An 18,648-nucleotide genomic window follows, 5' to 3' on the forward strand; every position below is an offset into this window, starting at 1 on the left:
AGCATTGTGAAAGGTCTTTATAGATGACAACTCTTGAAACAAGAACCTTTAGCAACCAATAACATAATGTCCATAAGTGCTTTACGGTACACTGGCCTAAAAACACAGTTTTAAACTAGATCTAGATCTTCACATCACTTTTTTTCTTGCCAAGTGTACATGATTAAAATATTCCTTGAAGGCTATGGACACCTTTGAAAGCATTTTTTTCTTGCTTTCTTTAGTAAAATAACATAGTTCTAGTAAGAACAAAGCATAACGCTGGCTATACACATTAGATAAAAGTTAGACAAATTTCTGATTTCAGTAGGATGAGATAAAGAACCTATAGTATCTGTAAGGGGTCATCTCATACTGGTGCACCATAGTAGCTTTTATGTCGGTTAAGCAATCTTTCAATAGAGGCCAAATGCCTGATGTTGAAATAATCATCTAACTATCATACTACTATTTTACAAAGATTTAAAAGTGACTCCTTTATTCTCAAAAACATCTTAAGACCGGAAAAAAAAATTCTGTTTTATAACCAACAAGTTTACACCTACCATAAAGAGAAAAAACAAACTTTTGCTCTCTCAGAACAAACTGCATATGTACACAATATAAGAGGAGGCTTTTTCTAACAGTGATGGGCTATGGGCTAATGTTTTGCAATCTGACCAAGCTGTCTGAGATAAAATAAGCAACGGTGAACACACATCCTTGAAAATATTCTAAAAAAGACATAATAGTCCGTCTTTAAATAGTATACAATGCGAGTGGATATGTTTAAAGTAGAGCCATAAAGATATCAAGGTGCATAGATAAGAAGAGACAGAACCTAACATTAGATATTGAGCTTTTTAACTAATTAAAATCCCACACACTAATTTTGGAGGGAGTCGACTTTTACTGACCTTGGAAAAAACAGCACAAATAAATGTTTTTGTTTCTCTTTTTATTCTCAAATGTATATTTTCTTTACAGAATTGGTTTACAGAACATACACAATGAGTGTGAAGAGCCTGGAAAAAGAGCATGCAGCAGAGTGTCCAAAGTGAGAAGCTAAAAATGGTTGTATCAGGTGATGTGCAATAAGGCACTGAGTGGTTTTGATTTGGAGAACTTGTGTGATTTTGGCACAGTATTGTATTCTATACACTTTCGTCCAGAGGGTATATAAAATATAGGATTATAAAATGATAGAATAAAAAATAAAAATAAAGCTTTTACATAGGAATTTTAATATTGCCATTTGGAAGCAGAATGTAATATCAGTCATCATGAATGTGCTGATTGGTCATTCATCTTCACATGTTTATGGGAATATAACTTGAAACAAAGTCTTTCCATTGTTTCTTTTTATGCTGCATTTACATGAAGTTTAGTAAGTTTTTTAAGGAGTTGTCCCATCAACCAGGATAAAAAATAAAAAGCATTAACAGACAACTTAAAATCTTTGGGAACAATTGAATGCAATTTTTTTGCATCACACTTATTATGGCACAAAAACTTTTTCCCTATAGGTCTTTATTAAAATTTTACTTAGTTTCTCTTCTGAAACCGGCAAGTTTTCACATATAAATGCATATATAGGTGTTGCTTTATTAAAACTCCAGCCATTCTCTCCTTTACTCTTTGATCTTCTAAGCTAATGTATGACTGGACCAAAGTTGACCACTGATCAGGTCATGAAACAACCTAGAAGATAGCTCATAAGAAGAGGAATAAGGGCTGGAGACTGAGCCCAGTTAGGCAGCTTCTGCGATAAATTTACCTTTTAACAGGACAAAGCAGTATAAACTTCCAGGTAGCAGATTCTTTTTTTTTTTTTTAAATAAAGACCTATAAGAAAATGTTTTTGCAGCATGTTTAGGGCCATCATGTTTTTGTTGTATTTGTATTTTTGTTTTGCTAAGGTTACCACTAAATTGTGACAAAATTTACTAAAAGAAGAATTCTGCTGAGATTTAGTAGAAATCATGGCACAACTGCAATCTTACTACTTTGAATCTCATAACACTGCACTTACGTACTATCTCAGAACAGCAAATGGCAGAGCTTAGTGACAGAGCTTTTTTTAATTTTACTTATTTACTTATACAACTCATATTACCTGCTGTCTACTAATTGCTGTGTGTTGAGAGTTCAGTTTATTTTTGGGCTGCAGCTTAACTTATCCCCCACCCCTACACACACACACCTACACACCTCTTTACTGTAGATCTGGTATGGAAAAACTTATCATGGGCAGGTGGCAGAGGAGGCCATTGTAAAGCAGCATACCCTGGACTTTTAGCAGATAGAAGTGACGGACAGTGAGTCATGGGAGTTTTATAACTCTGTAGCTTATCATTGTATGGACTAACGTACTATATCACAGCTTTCCTGGTATCTGAATGCAATATAAATGCAACTGAGCTGGGATGAAACATATGACACTGCTAGAATATTGCTGGCAAGTGAGCATTATATGTCAAAAAAAATTCAGAAGTGCTTTTTTAAAGCGTTACTTTTTTAGTGTTTACTTTTCAGCAATCTTTTTTTTTTAAAATGTGATGTGCCATGCAGGCATGTCAAAGATATAATCAGTCGGAATACCAGTGCTGAGACTCCCACTTATCTCTAGATATATAGCCAAGAGAAGCACTTCACTCCCTGGCTCAGCACTCCACCCGTCTTTCTTTATCTACCAACTGGAAGAGTAAAGCAATACTTGCCTATAGGGGTGTAGAGGTAGCAGTTGCACACATGCCTTGGTGTCTGAGGGGAAAAAAAGGCCCAGTGCCACATAAGAAGACACCAGTGTTATAAATAGTATATGGAAGGTCACAAGTGCCAGGAGCTTTAAGTTACATCTCTAACAAGAACTTGTAACTGGTAAATGTCCACAAAACAAGCTATGGACTTCGGTGATTGTAGCTCATGGAATTCATAATGGCTTACTGTGACGCAGGAGGTTTTATTATCTTTTTACTTGTGTAGTAGACTATATAGCTGTGCTATTTGCATAAAAATAACTAACTATAGTCTTCTATTATTACGGATTGCTTTGTATTAAGTTTTGATACTAAAATGTTTAAGTTTTCCTCTAAATGTGAGCTTTGACCTCAATAACAGTGGTTATTCCAAGACCAAAGGTTATCCCCTATCAGCAGGATACGGGATAAGTAGTTTATTGGTGGGAATCCCAAGAACAGTGGGAAGTTGTTCCCTGATGAATGGAGCAGCAGCAAGCATGCACAGCCAATGCTTCATTCATACTTTATGGTGTTTTCAAACATAGATAAGAGCTGATGTGTGATTATTACTAATATTTCAATGTAAGCTGTAATGTGTTATTTTGTCCACATGAGGCATCATTTTTACTAATTATATTCTTGCCTATTAATAATCTTTGAAGTTCCCATTTCACAGTCTGCATGAAAGTCAACATAGAGCACGTGGTAATCAGAGCGGAGATCACTTCTATGTAGATACGGTATCTATGCAGTTTCCAATCTACATTCAGTTTAATAGAAATGACTGTCAGCAAGGGCAAAGTTGGGATGGGTACTACCAGGGTATATGCTCCAGGATTTAGGTGTCAAGGGTGTGTCCAAAAGCTTTACTATCTCTGCAAGGGTAAATAACTGTCCTAAATATTCATTTATAATCATCCAAGGTAAAGGATAGTCTGGCTACAACTCTACCATCAGGCTGCAACAATCATAAAGACAATCAACATATTGTAAGTAAGGCATGTGTATCTATAATAAAAATAAATTGTTAAAAATGTGGAAATGTGTGACAGAATGAGGATAGGGATAGAAATGGTGCTAGGAATGTACAATAGTCATAGATTATATCTACTCTCCTAGTTACATTCACCCATCTAAACATTAACACAGACACTGATACACATGCACATAGACTGAGAAGGCTCATTCTAATGGCTTCTCAACAAGGGGATTTGGCCACTGACCTACAGTATTTATACATGATCAGCTAAAGGACAAATATATTTATCTGCTTTGAAAAAATATAATACATATATACTGATATATAGGTTTGTGAGTGTTGTCCCCACTACTTTGCAAAGGTGTGCATAGACATCAGTGATCAAAATAGCAGGCATTTTGGTGTCAGAAAATGGTTCTGGTGACCTTAGTAATAATATAATATATTAAAGAGCTGTGTACTATTATGGGTTTTATACCATTTACAAGAATGGCAACAGTTGGTCAACATTCACTTTTCCTGCAGAGGTCTTCATCATATCTTGGCTCTGCGGTGACTGCCCAAACTTCTGTAAGTTAGAGACTCTCTGCAATCTGTCACTCTATGGGGGACATTTATCAAGGTATTTAGAGCCTTATTTGTGCTTACTCCGGGCAAACAAAACTTTTGTGGGTAAGCAAAAAGTTACAAACAGCCTTACCTAAGCAATTAAATTTGCAGTGGTCATGAATTTATGTTGTGTGAAAGTTGTAAACCCCTTACAAAAAAGTAGCAAGTCTGCTCCAGGTCTGACCTGGAGTGCAAAACTCCTGTACGTGGGCAAATTTAAAATGTCGCAAAAAAAAATGTATCTAAATTTATCAACCCCCTGTGTTAGTAAGATAAATATGTAGCACATTAGCAAAACTAAAGCAAAAAATAAAAAATGCCTTCAGAACTTGCTTACCAAAGCAAACAATGATAAATGTCCCCCTATAAGAGGATTGCCATCTCTCTGCTATCTCTACAGTACTACCAAAAGCTAAAAGATTTTATTTTATTTTTTTATAATTAAAGGATTTACAGCAGTGCAAAACTACAACTCACAGCCAATGGCTATCGGTGCATGCTGGGAGTTGTAGTTTTGCAACAGCTGGTTAGGAAACCTTGATTTATAAAGAGGGCAGATTTATCAATACTGTAAGAAATATTACTACAAACACCTTCAGCTTGGTCAGGTCTCTAATGTGGGCATAATTTTACCTATATTCAAAGGGAATCTTTCAAATCAAAAATGCAGTTCATTCTGTAGGCAGCATGTTATAAAGCAGGAGGAGCTGGTCAGATTGATGTACATATTTGTGGAAAGAAATTTTGAATAACTAGTAATCTATACCTGTCCATTTTAAGCTTCTGATTCCAGTAGGTAGTCCAAATTAGTGAGTGACAGTTATGTTTGTGTGCACATTCATAAAAGGAAATCTATCAATCACTAAGTAGGACCAGCCACTGGACTCCAGCCCAGAATGAGGAAAGAATTGGATTAATAAATTACTAGTTCAATGGAAGCTTTTCCTTTAAATATGTATATCAGTCTGCTCAGCTCCTCCTGCTATAACACTACACCATGCTGTCTACAGAGTAAACAACATTTTCAATGTATTTTAATTTGCTGACTAAGGAACATATAGGCCACTAAAGTGCTGCTATGTATATAAAGAAAAGGCTCACGGACTCATAGATATGGCATATATCTTAAATACTACATACTGTATGTTATGAATTTTTGTCAGAAAACAGAATTACATTGAAGCTGTTGAAGATGGAGCATACATGTAAAGTCGGTTTACTAGAGACAAGAAATCTTGTCCAAGGTCACAATTTAAGTATTCATAATATGTACGCTCAAGCCCTGCCCAGGGAAAAGCAATATGCTCAAGTCAACTTGCTCTATCCCAGGAGGAAAGCTCTTTTTTTGCATTACATGTCATGCTTTACTGTGTACTGGTTCTTTCATGCTACTCTTACAACCTGCAGAAAATAATGCAAATGCAACCTCAATGGAGGTGCATAACAGCTGTCAGCAAGCAAAAAATGAATATAGTATCTACATAACATTTTATTGCTTTACAATGTAGCATTGGGACAAGTTTGGGCCTCCTGGCAGTGTATAAACTATTTATGACTTGATGTTGTTCTTTTGTACTTTCTTATTGCTTGCTATCTAGCCAGTTTAGTCCTTTTCTACTATTGTACATGTAGTTAGAGAGCCTAAATATATACATTCTGAAGATTCTTAACAGATTATTTTTATATGATGCATCAAGTAAGACCTCATCTTTATCCAGATAATACCTAGAATTCACTAACAGTTAAATACTGGATGACACATTCAACAGCAGTATTAAATATCAGAGCAAAGTACGTCTGTCAATAAAATAATAAAGCCATCTAAAGAAACTTTAAAGACTATAAGGAACATCTATCTACTGTAATAATCTGCTTTGATAGCCTCTTTCTTGAATCAGCTTCATCGGGTTCATAAACAGCAGATACAGCTAGAGGAAGAACGATCAGATATAAGTGCTTTCATGCTACTTTTGATCAGTTGATACTTCACAGCTTGTATATATAATGTACACTATGCAACTCCAATCTCAACCATTTTTTCTCAACTCCTAGAAGATCTGTCCTAATACATTAATCCCCAACAAATGAGTCTCAAGCTCAAAAACCTTTGGCTATTATGGCCTACTTGAACTTCTGATCTCAGCTAGAAAGTAATATGTCAGAGACCTCTGCCCATGAACATGCACAGATGTGAGCAGGAATGGGAAACTGTCCTTAACTAAATATACCTATAACTCTGCTTCCTAACTCATATCCTAAAATGGAGCACTTATCATAGTATTTTATTTACCTACTCTATACAAAAAATACAATAGACTAAAATGCCAATTTTTTCATTTCATTCAGATTTTGAGTCACTTGTCCTGTATATTCTGTATCATATACTTCAGCAGATGGAGAAATGGAAATATATTTGGGAAATTGAATAGTCTCTGATGAATAAGGCACTTGATCAAACCTGATTCCCTGTAATTCATGGTATTTAGCAGTGCCTGTGCATAAATATGGTACTCAGTCTACTTTGGAAAGTCAGACGTACAGTAAGGTGAGTCAGGCTGTAGTATATTGACTGCACGAAATATATTTGTGTTTATCACCAATGGTGTCTAAGACAAGCTGGGCCGATGTCTACTGCAACCACAAAATATTATTTTAGTTGTCATAATAGCTAATTAAAGACACAGTAAAACATGCCACAATCTAACCCACTACCTGTAGACAGCCATTCATAATACTATGCAGTTACTATTACCATAAGTGACAAGTGTCTTTCTATAGCACTGTGGAGCCAAAGCAGAGTTCCAGACTCTTATGGAATTTAAAAAAATGCATAGGCTTAGACAACGAATTTGTTCTACTGCAAAAATCACATTGTAGAAATGGAAAACAATTAAGCATTCCATATCACTTGACATATCTTGCCACCTATGTAAAAAGCAGAATGTAAAGTAACCAAGTAAACCTATGGCTGTAAACCAGCTACCAACTTCTGTACTCATTTCAGATATCAGCTGTAGACCGCTCTACTTCTTAATGTTTGTATCCTCTTGTAATACCATTTAGAGCCACATTGGCTTTATGTATATAGTGTTATCTTCTACTACTAGTACATCAACATGTTGCAAGCACAATGTGGGAAATTTTGCCATATTTTCACTGGAAAAGGAACAGTCGTAAATGTGCTGCCTTGTCTTAAGACATTTCAAATTTGGCTGCGACCAATAATTCATTTCGTAACCACTCTGACAGAAAACTACATATAAAAGACCAGGTCAAAAGTTCCTTCTATGTCATAAGTCTGCAGCTAATCGAGAAATATGATCACCTTGCATAACAATTTAACATACATTTTTAACTTGGCACACATTGACAGATCTGACAGATGTGAAAAAAATAAATAAATATCAGAATATTGATAGATTGTATCAAAATATAAGTTCAAGATTCTGTACTACTTTACTTATTCTTCTGTTTGGTCTATTCACAATGGACTCCTTAACAATGGCTAAATACACTGCTTGTACAACAAGTACAGCAAATGCTTTTTGGATTTGAGGAATGGTTGGGTTCTGCTGTTGAGAAGGGATGTAAACACAGACTGCCATGCACTCATGACCAGAACAGATGAAAGGCAGGGGAGGAGAGCGGCACTTCTGACATAGCGGGTATTAATGCACACATGGGAAACATAGTTACACGTCAGGGATGCCATTATGGGTTTACCTTGAGTGTACATGTCAACAACAAAACAGTTTTGTGGGTTAAATGAATTTCATACCCTTTATTACCTTTGGCTATTCACCCATTATCCATGGCAGTGCTCTTTTTATCTAGAATATCTATAACAACTCCAATAAACTGGGTGTTGAATAGAAACTCTGTATAAAGTTATCCAAACCAAACTTCCCCAAACCTTATTATTATTATAATTTTTTTTGCAAATGCTTTAACTAGCCCATTTTCTGGTTTTGAGGACTGCAACATATTGCTGCTGAGAGGGGATGATATGGCTTGTTTCTATATTGATACCCCTCTGTCCTCATTATACCATCTTCCCCCTCCCACATGGTAGCCCTGTTCACAGTCTGTCTTCCATCACGTACTTCTGTTTGTCACGTGCGTCACGAGCCTTGACACGGTTCTGGCGGTTAGCTGAGGCTGGGATGGAGTGAACAGATGAGCTCTTTTTGCTAGAGGAGTGTGAAGAGTGTGAAGAGTGTGAGAGGCTGGCACGAGACTGGCTGGCATTGTGGTCGAATTGCATCAGGCAGAAGATGAGGTCTGTGGGCACCATCTCAAATTCATAAGGAGGATTTGTAATAACGTACCTAGAGAAAAAGAGGTACAATGACTTTTCAGTTTCAAATAGTGAGCTTACTATTAGCATTTATTGAATAACAAATTGTACACCACTTTGGAGAGGTACATTCTAGATTACGGTATTTAGCAACTTAAATATTCATAAGAAACTCATAAGTCTCTCTCTCTTATATCAAGAAACACAGGATCAATTTAAGGAGTCATTAAGAAATTCTGACAATGTTGAGTTCCATGCTACTACACTCTGGAATTGTAAGGACACAGCTCTTCCTTCCACAGTAAAAGTGCAAAGCTTCAGAGGAACCACATGTGTGCCCCAGCACCAGTAATGTTGACTGCTTAATTTAATGCAGTCCCAGCCTCCACTAGATCACAAACAATGGACACAGGAGAATGTAACAAAGCTCAACAAGAATGAGCAGGCAAGTGTCTGTGCTAGTTGTCTTATGACTCCCCTGCCCTGGGTGACATCATGTACACAGCAGTATATGCAGAAAGACATAGGATGTGAAGTCTGTAGTCTTGTGGCCATAGGCATATGTCGGCCAGCTTTTATTGCTGCAACTAGAGATGAGCGAAATTTGATTTGGCCAATTCGCCAAATTTTCCGAAAAAATTAGTTTCGGACCGAATTTATTTGCGGCAAATCGCTATTAAAAACAGCTATTTCTGTCCTACAGAGAGCCTCAATAGGGGTGTAAAGAACTTTGCCTTGTCCTAACATGCATAGGGAGTGTGCTGTGTTAGTGAAATAATACTGTTATTCAGTATGACATGCAGATTACAGGCATTGCTATTAGAATCACTGCTGCAGAGCGTTGATGTGGCAGCAGGGAGACCATATGGTGTCAAAATTGAAGCGAATAAAGAGATTTTTTATGTAATTTAAATTTAATTTCATTTTAATTTGTTTAAATTTTTTGAGTACCCGTTCTGGTGAGCATTGAGCTGGCGGTCCTCTGCCAGGCGATATACCACCTGTTCCAGCCCCTGCCTCTCAGCGCCCACCTGACTATGAAAGTGCGAATGTTTCATTTAATCAGTTATGGTTCATTGTTATCACTCCAAGCTGTTCCACTGGATTCTTGTGATAACTCCACAGATCATATGACGTAGACGACCATAGGGCCTCAGTCTTGAAAAGATTACATAGATTTTTATTTTATTTAAAATGTATATTAGATTCCAAAGTTTAATGTCCCAGTGTTTACTTTGAACTAATACTGTATGACCACAAAACCCAATCTAACAAGGAGTCACATGGCAGCTCAATGACAGAGTCTAGAGGTGTCAGAAGCATGGGGAGACCATAATCTGGCAGAATGACACAGCATGGAATTGGCGGAAGCCCGAGGAGGCCATATAGGGGCAGAACGACACAGCCTGGAGGTGGCAAAACCCTGACAAGACCTTAGGGTCTCACAATAGAGAAGATTAAAGATATTTTTGAAATTTTAAATTGAAGATTTTAGATATATTAAAATTTTTAAAGTTTAATTTAAGGTGCCAACAGCATAAGGAGACCATATGGTAGCATGATGACACAGCCTGGCAGCATGAGTAGACAATAGGGCTTCACAATCCCTAAGATTAAAAGATGAATTTTAAAATAGAAATTAAAGATTTATGGTAGCTAGTGCTACCATAAAATATTTTTAGGTAATGTCCCAGGCCCAGCAGCATCAGTAAACCATATAGTGGCTGAATGGCACAGCCTGGAGCTGGCGGCAGCATGAGTAAACAATAGGGCTTCACAATCCCTAAAATTAAAAGATGAATTTTAAAATTGAAATTGAAGATTTTGAAAATGAAATTTAAGAATATACACCCAAGTTTTAATGTTCCGGGCCCCGGAGTGTGGTTACAAAGGACCAAATCTAACAAGGAGTCACATGGCGGCACAATGATAGAGCCTAGAGGTGGCATTAGTATGGCTGAATGACTGCCTGGAGTTTGACTGATTCCTTGCCCTATGTTTTCACATGTGGATCCGCCATTTTAGATGCCCTAGAGCCTGAACCGCACTAAATGAAGTTTAATGAAGCGATTTGCATTTATTACTAATCTAATTTTTCATGAAATTCTTAACGATTTCAGTTTCATCAGATTTGATTCGCTCATCTCTAACAGACAACATACAGAAGTGAGAGATACATGAGAGCTGTTCAGATTCTGTTCTTCACTAGTTATCCCTGCGTTCAATTTCTTGTTTATTAAGAAATACAGTATACTTGTACCCTAGTTGCAAAGTTCACCTACCTTTTGGTACACTGGCTAGGCGTACTTAGATGGCCATCACGTAGCCGATAGATGCCAAAGCAAAGCATGTTGTATGTTTTTAATGCTTTGCAATACAAATCTCCATAACATCCACCATCCTACAGAAAGTATAAGCACAGCAAGGTCAAACTTTAGATATACACAGGATCCTACATTGAAAACAAGGTACTTAAAAATATTTCTCCAGTAAAATAAAACAAGAAATTGATGGAAATCATTAAGGTCACTATTCAATGTTTGGTAAATTACTATGTCATCAGATGTGTCTCATTTTTGATGATGTCAGAGACTAGCTCATTGCCTCTGTTCCCATGCTATACACTGCAGTTCTGCCTGTTCAGGTGTACGGCTGTGTACATACATTAAGTACTTCTACATTACGGTAAGGACAGAATAATCATAAAACTTTTTTTTTGTGATAAAAAGATTATCGAAAAAAACTCTTGATGCCTCCATTTTGCAGAAATCTTAAAGGGGATAAGATTTATGATCGCAGGGGTCCCACCATTGAGACCTCAGCGATCTCGGTGCAGCCTCCAGCATTCTGTGCGAGAAGACGTGACATCACGGCCACAACCCTTGTGACATCACACCACACCCCCTCCATTCATGTCTATGGGAGGGGGTGTACTGTCATTTTGAAAGGATAGATATATTTACTTAAACTATATTAAAAATGCTGCTTCATGGATGAGAAACTTTCCTTACCCCAAGGTCAGCAAATGGACCGTCATAAAGAGCCAACTGGGCTACTCGACAACGGTCCCTGTTAGCTAGAGTTTGTGGGGTGCTATACCCTCCGCGTAATGCATTCTCTTCTGCTATTAGGGATTCTAGCTCTGGTGTTGCTCCTCCAGTCACCAATGTTCGGATCAGAGTTAAAATGTTATCATTGAAGTATGTCTGGGAAAATACAAATAAAAAATTGATTAGCATAGTATATAGTTAGTATAGTTTTACAGCTATGACAATATCCTTCTTCTGTGGATCCTTTAACTACAAGCATCACAAATACCATCACTACTGTTTATCACTTTGTCTATTAGTTCTACCTTCTTAACAGATTACACAGAAATCAATGTGGCTTACCATTAGTTGTGTAAGTACACACAATGGGGGAGATTTATTAAAACCTGTCCAGAGGAAAATTTGCTGAGTTTCCTATAGCAGATCACTTCTCTCATTTTTCAGTGGACTTTTCAGAAATGAAAGAAGTGATCTGATTGGTTGCTTTGGGCAACTCAGTAACTTTCCCTCTGGACAGGTTTTCATAAATCTCACCAAATTACACTATAGAAGCACTTTGGAAAAAACATTACAGCTTAACTATTTCTACCCAATGGCTATGTGGCAAAACAGCAGGATATCTAGTTATGAATAATGGCTAGCTAGAATGGGGAATGTGTCCCAGGTACAAGAGGGCACCAACACTACCTTGGCTGTAATATAGGGCAGTAATATATGCTCAAAGCAAAGCATAGAGAAACAGATTTAGTAAAACAGTCTTAGGCTAGGTTTCCACATTTACTGTTTTTTTTACTGGCGTTTTTGGGGAAAACTGCCACCGTAGTTTTTGAGCCAAAGCCAGAAGTGAATTCAAAAGGAATGGGAAGTATAAAGGAAGGACTTATACTTCTCCTTCCTGCTGGATCATTTTCTGGTTTTAGCTCAAAAACTGCAGTGGCAGTTATCAAAAAAATTAAAAAAACGCCAGTAAAAAACCTGTGTGGAAACCTAACCTTATACTTAGATAGTGTAAACTTTGTTTAGGAAATCTTTATCATAGTATTACATTCATAAATTTGGTGCATCAATAGATAATATTATGTAACTTAAAACCACCTATAGGGTGGTTTACATTAGGCAAATATTTGCTCTAAAATTTTAACGCATACTTGCTCACCCACCCCTGAGCAAGTCACAACAGTGTCTTAAAAATGTCTGTGGTACACAATAAAGCATATATGTTTTACATAGTTAAAAAGTTAGTGCCGTTAAAAAAAGACACATGTCCATCAAGTTCAACCAAGGAGGTTTTCATGTACTTTGAGCCAGAGTTCTGGCACACTTGTAATAGTAAATCTTTCAGAGAAACCGCAAGACTTCTGCCTTGGCTTTCCAGTAATCGCAAAAAATACACAATTTGATCACACCATGTGAATATATGCTTAGGGCTCACTTACACTACTTATTTCCAAGCAGAATTCCACAGCAGAAAATATGGTGCAGCAGCCTCCCCTTGTTATTAATGAGATTCTGCAGCACCTTCTACTGCACTAACATGTTTATTATTTTGGTGGAATCTGCTCAGAAATTCATTGCCGTCCATATATATGGCGGATTTCTGAGCAGTCCTACCGCTTGCTTGTTCTGCCAGTGCTTGTTCAAGATGGAATATTTGACTGGAATATCCCCAGATGGAGATTCTGTAGTATAACGTTTTACTGTGCCGTTTTGAAGCTAAAACCAGGTGTAAAACATAAAATATAAGATGGATACTCTTAACACCTTGGCGCTATGGAAAAAATTTGTAATGATGTGCCCCACAGCAGCTTATGTTGCCGATCTAATGGATCCCTGTATAACCATTAGAATAATAGATACAAAAGAAAGTTATTTGACCAGTATTAGCGCTAGTAGAGGTCTTACAAATTGTTCTGCTGTCCGATATACGTATGTGCATGATAGGGCACAGTAGTGTGTGCGCACCCGTGTCTCTATGTTACAAAGTGAAATGTACTTGTCACACCTTAACCAAGTTTTTGAATATATATAGGAAGATGTTTTACCTTTATTGATGTGTCTTTCTGGTCCGATCCTATTCCTCCAGTATCCGCGATGTTTCTGCCGATGATACTGGACTGTATAGTAATCCGTGCAGTTTGCAGGGAGATCAGCCTCTACCTGCGTTCTGCAGAGTGAAGATGATAGTAGGTCCCGTAGCTGTGAGTGACATGACTACAAAGAGCTAGTTGGGCCAAAAAAAAATCCAACAGCGTTCGGAGAGTATCATTCTCCTACCTCAGGGATGGCTTGGCCTCTCAGGACTGGACTTATATATCATTCACCCTGATTACCTGGTTATCTGCATGTATTAGGGAGATGTTGTAGTTTGTACACAGTTCATATTCAGCTTTCTGACTCGACATTCTGGACATAATTAGCACAATCCATATATGTTGTGCACAAAAACGCACACAAAAACGGATGTGACAAAAAACGCACCTTGTGAATACAGTCATAAGGATTTGTGTGTAATTTTCCCGTTTTTTTTTTTATGGTTTATTGTTCCAAAAAGGCGAACATCTTAAAATCCACACTGAGGCCATACGGTACCAGTGTGTTAAGGTCGAAAATCCACCTACATTATGCTTTTGATAATTGGGAAATATAGTTTCCTCCTCTCCAATGGGGATGTATATATTCAATTCCATAAAAATGGGACCCTTGGAAGGAGGCATTATTTTTGTACGCATAATCTTTGGAAAGAGGATGTCCTTGATGTTTTCTCCATATGTTGTATAGGTGCTCACCGATATGTTTCCATAAGAGTCTCTTTGTGCATCCTATATATGCTTTGCCGCACAGGCAATTTATCCCATATATGACTCCTTTGGTTTTGCAATTAATAAAGGTTTTTCTTTTCTTTTCAAAATTTCCCTCTTTGCTATTGATGACTAATTTTGGGGTGTGATTCCGGTGGATTTGCATCCTTTGCACATCCGACAGGGATAGAAACCAGTTTTTTGAAAGAAGATGGTGTTTGTGGTATTCTTTGTGAGGTTTTTAACTATAGGGGCTACCAGACTCTCTATGTTCTGAATTTTGCTAAATTATTTCATAATTTTTTGGAAAAGAGAACTCTGTGAATTGTAAATGGTTATTAAAGGAGTTTTTATTGTTATGTCCCCTGTATTGTTTTTTGACATATTAATGTCTTTATCTTTAAGAAGGGAAAATCTATCCAATGTATGTACTTCTTTAATTGTCCGAGTTAGAGTATCAGTATCATATCCCTTATGTTCAATTTTTTTCTGTAGACTCAAGGCTTCATTTTTATAATCACCATCCTGTGTGCAGTTACTGCGGAGCCTGACAAACTGACTTCTAGGGATGTTGTCTAGCCAAATGGGAAGGTGACAGCTGGTAATGTGGATAAAACTGTTGCTATCAGTGGCCTTGTGATATATTCTCGTGCATAAATGTCTATACTTTATGTAAATAGTAAGATCTAAAAATTTTATTTCCGTATAACTAATGGTGGGAGTGAATTGAAGATAAAATTCATTGTTATTTAAATTAGTTAAAAATTGTGCCAGACTAGTTTAATCTCCCTTCCATATCATCTATAAAACTTTGCCATAGGACCAGGTTTGCCGCCAAGTGGGTGTCGGGGTGAATAAATAATTGTTCCCAATACCCCATATAGAGGTTAGAATAACTTGGGGCAAACTTGGTCCCTATGGCGGTGCCCCCTTGCTGTAAATAAAATTGTTCCCCAAAGATAAAATAATTGTGTTTGAGGATAAAATCAATACAATCACCTAGAAAATTTACCTGAGGAGTTAAAAAGTCCGCCTCCTGATTTAAAAATAATTCTGACACCCACTTGGCGGCAAACCTGGTCCTATGGCGACGTTTCATAGATGATATTATTTCTATATGGAAGGGAGATGAAACTAGTCTGGCACAATTTTTAACTAATTTAAAAAGAAAATAATTTTATGTTCAATTCACTCCCACTATTAGTCATACAGAAATAAACTTTTTAGATCTTATTATTTACATAAAGGATGGACATTTATGCACGAGAACATATCACAAGGCCACTGACAGCAACAGTTTTATCCACATTACCAGCTGTCACCTCCCCATTTGGCTAGACAACATCCCTAGAAGTTTGTCAGACTCTGCAGAAACTGCACACAGGATGGCGATTTAAAAAAATGAAGCCTTGAGTCTACAGAAAAAAATTGAACATAAGGGATATGATACTGATACTTTAACTCAGACAATTAAAGAAGTACATAAATTAGATAGATCTTCCCTTCTTAAAGATAAAGACATTAATATGTCAAAAAACAATACAGGGGACATAACAATAAAAACTCCTATAATAACAGATTACAATTCATAGAGTTCTCTTTTGAAAAAAATTATAAAAAAAACATTGGGGCATCCTACAGGGAGATAGAACAATTGGGGAATTACAAAGAACCCGTCTTTTGTGTTCCGCAAAAGTCAGAACATAGGGAGTCTGGTAGCCCCTATAGTTAAAAACCTCACAAAGAATACCACAAATACCATCTTCTTTCAAAAACCGGGTTTCTATCACTGTCAGATGTGCAAAGGATGCAAATCCACAGGAATCATCACCCCAAAATTATTCATCAATAGCAAAGAGGGACATTTTGAAAATAAAATAAAAACCCATATTAATTGTAAAACCAAAGGAGTTATATATGGGATAAATTGCCCGTGCAGCAAAACATATATAGGACGCACAAAGAGACCCTTATGGAAACATATCAGTGAGCACCTACACAACATAGGGAGAAAACTTCAAGGACATCCTCTATCCAAACATTATGCGGACAAACATAATGCCTCCTTCCAAGGGTCCCATTTTTATGGAATTGAATATATACATCCCCATTGGAGAGGAGGAAACTATATTTCCGAATTATCCAAAGCTGAATGTAGGTGTATTTTCAACCTTAACACACTGGTACCGTATGGCCTCAACATATATAAATTGTGCTAATTATGTCCAGAATGCAGAGTCAGACAGCTAAATATGAACTGTGTACAAACTACAACATCTCCCTAATACATGCAGATAACCAGGTAATCAGGGTGACTGATATATATATATATATATATAGTCCAGTCCTGAGAGGCCAAGCCATTCCTGAGGAAGGAAAACGATATTCTCTGAAACGCCGTTGGATTTTTTTGGCCCAACAAGCTCTTTGTAGTGACGTCACTCACAGCTATGGGACTTACTATCATCTTTACTCTGCAGCACGCAGGTAGAGACGCTGCCGGCCGGGGCAGATCGCCCTGCAAACTGTACGGATTACTATACAGTCCAGTATCATCGGCAGAAACATTGCAGATTCTGGAGGAATAGGATCGGACCAGAAATACATATCGATAAAGGTAAACCATCTTCCTATATATATTCAAAACTTGGTTAAGGTGTGACAAGTACATCTCGCTCTGTAACAAAGAGGCACGGGTGCGCACACACTACTGTGCGCTATCATGCACATACGTATATCGGACAGCAGAACAATTTGTAAGACCTCTACTAGTGCTACTGCCAGTCAAATAACTTTGTTTTATGAAATATAAGATACTTTAAAGAACAGATCCTTCTACATTTTTTTATATTCCATTTCATACCAGGAGTGGATTCAAAAAAGAGTAAAATAGCATCTTCTTGATATTACCTAATTTGGCTTCAAAACTGCATATCAAAACTGCACTGTATAAGAGCACCCTCAGAGTGTCTCGGAGTGTCTGTCCAGAGATAGGGCTAGGACTGATAGGCTATGTTCACACAATGGAATTTCCATGTGGAATTCCGCATTGGAATTCTGCACAGAGATTTCACAGCACCAGAGTCCGATTGATTTCAATGGGATGCTGCGGCACAGTTCACATAGCAGAATTCCTGTGCCAGAAACATCTGACATGGAAATTCACATTCTGGTGTCTGCAGAACTATGTCCATTCTTTCTGCGGACTCTCGACGGAAATGCATTGCCATCTATAAGACATCCCTTTTCTGAGCAGTCCTAGTGCTGACATGCTCTGTATATGCTCTGCTGTCAGGAGAATGTCCGCACAGAGATTTTTCATGTGGACATTTCCCCATTTGAACATATCTATAAACTAGCTGATAGATCGCAGTGCCTGTTCATTCTTTGGGTGGATGTTCATTCTGCCAGCAGCATTCAGCTGCAATGATTCCGCAGTGTGCACAGAGCAGTAGAATCACATAGAAAACATTTGGAATTCCACTGACGGAATGTTCAGCAGTGTGCACGGTGCAGCAGAATCCCAATGAAAAAAATAGGAGGGTGCTGAACCAGAATTTCCAAGCTGAATTTCTCTTGGTGTGAATGTAACTGTCACGATTCGGCTTACAGGTTGTGGATCCACTGTGTTGGCGTGGACCGTGCCGGTGGACCGGTTCTAAGTGGCTACTTGTGTTCACCAGAGCCCGCCGCAAAGCGGGATGGTCTTGCTGCGGCGGTAGCAACCAGGTCGTATCCACTAGCAACGGCTCAACCTCGCTGACTGCTGAGAAGGCGTGGGACAGAAGGACTAGGCATAGGCAAGGTCCGACGTAGCAGAAGGTCGGGGCAGGCGGCACGGTTCGTAGTCAATATGGATAGCAGGAGATCAGGTAACACAGGCTTGGACAACACTAAACGCTTTCACTGGCACAAGGCAACAAGATCCGGCAAGGGAGTGCAGGGGAAGTGATGTGATATAGCCAGGGAGCAGGTGGAAGCTAATCAGGCTAATTTGGCCAGGCACCAATCATTGGTGCACTGGCCCTTTAAGTCTCAGAGAGCTGGCGCGCGCGCGCCCTAGAGAGCGGAGCCGCGCGCGCCAGCACATGACAGCCGGGGACCGGGACGGGTAAGTGACTTGGGATGCGATTCGCGAGCGGGCGCGTCCCGCTATGCGAATCGCATCCCCGCCGGCAATGTCAGTGCAGCGCTC

At 38.1% G+C, this 18,648-nt stretch overlaps 1 protein-coding gene across 29 annotated transcripts in view; it reads right to left on the reverse strand.

Moving 5' to 3' along the window:
* The window catches only part of KCNMA1 (potassium calcium-activated channel subfamily M alpha 1), a 550,733-nt gene that overhangs the window by 8,100 nt on the left and 523,985 nt on the right, over nucleotides 1-18,648 (reverse strand). For 25 of the 29 annotated variants that reach the window (XM_056531312.1, XM_056531315.1, XM_056531323.1 and 22 more), the window contains 3 exons: nucleotides 11,617-11,811; nucleotides 10,888-11,006; nucleotides 8,412-8,636 (listed from right to left, as the gene is read on the reverse strand). In XM_056531312.1, the coding sequence (XP_056387287.1) occupies nucleotides 8,412-8,636; nucleotides 10,888-11,006; nucleotides 11,617-11,811 (539 nt within the window). Of the gene's footprint in view, nucleotides 1-1,797; nucleotides 8,637-10,887; nucleotides 11,007-11,616; nucleotides 11,812-18,648 lie in introns of those variants that run through there. The other 4 variants (XM_056531338.1, XM_056531336.1, XM_056531331.1 and 1 more) reach the window with 1 other exon arrangement.

This window comes from Hyla sarda, chromosome 7 (assembly GCF_029499605.1).
Source record: "Hyla sarda isolate aHylSar1 chromosome 7, aHylSar1.hap1, whole genome shotgun sequence".
NCBI lineage: Eukaryota > Metazoa > Chordata > Amphibia > Anura > Hylidae > Hyla > Hyla sarda.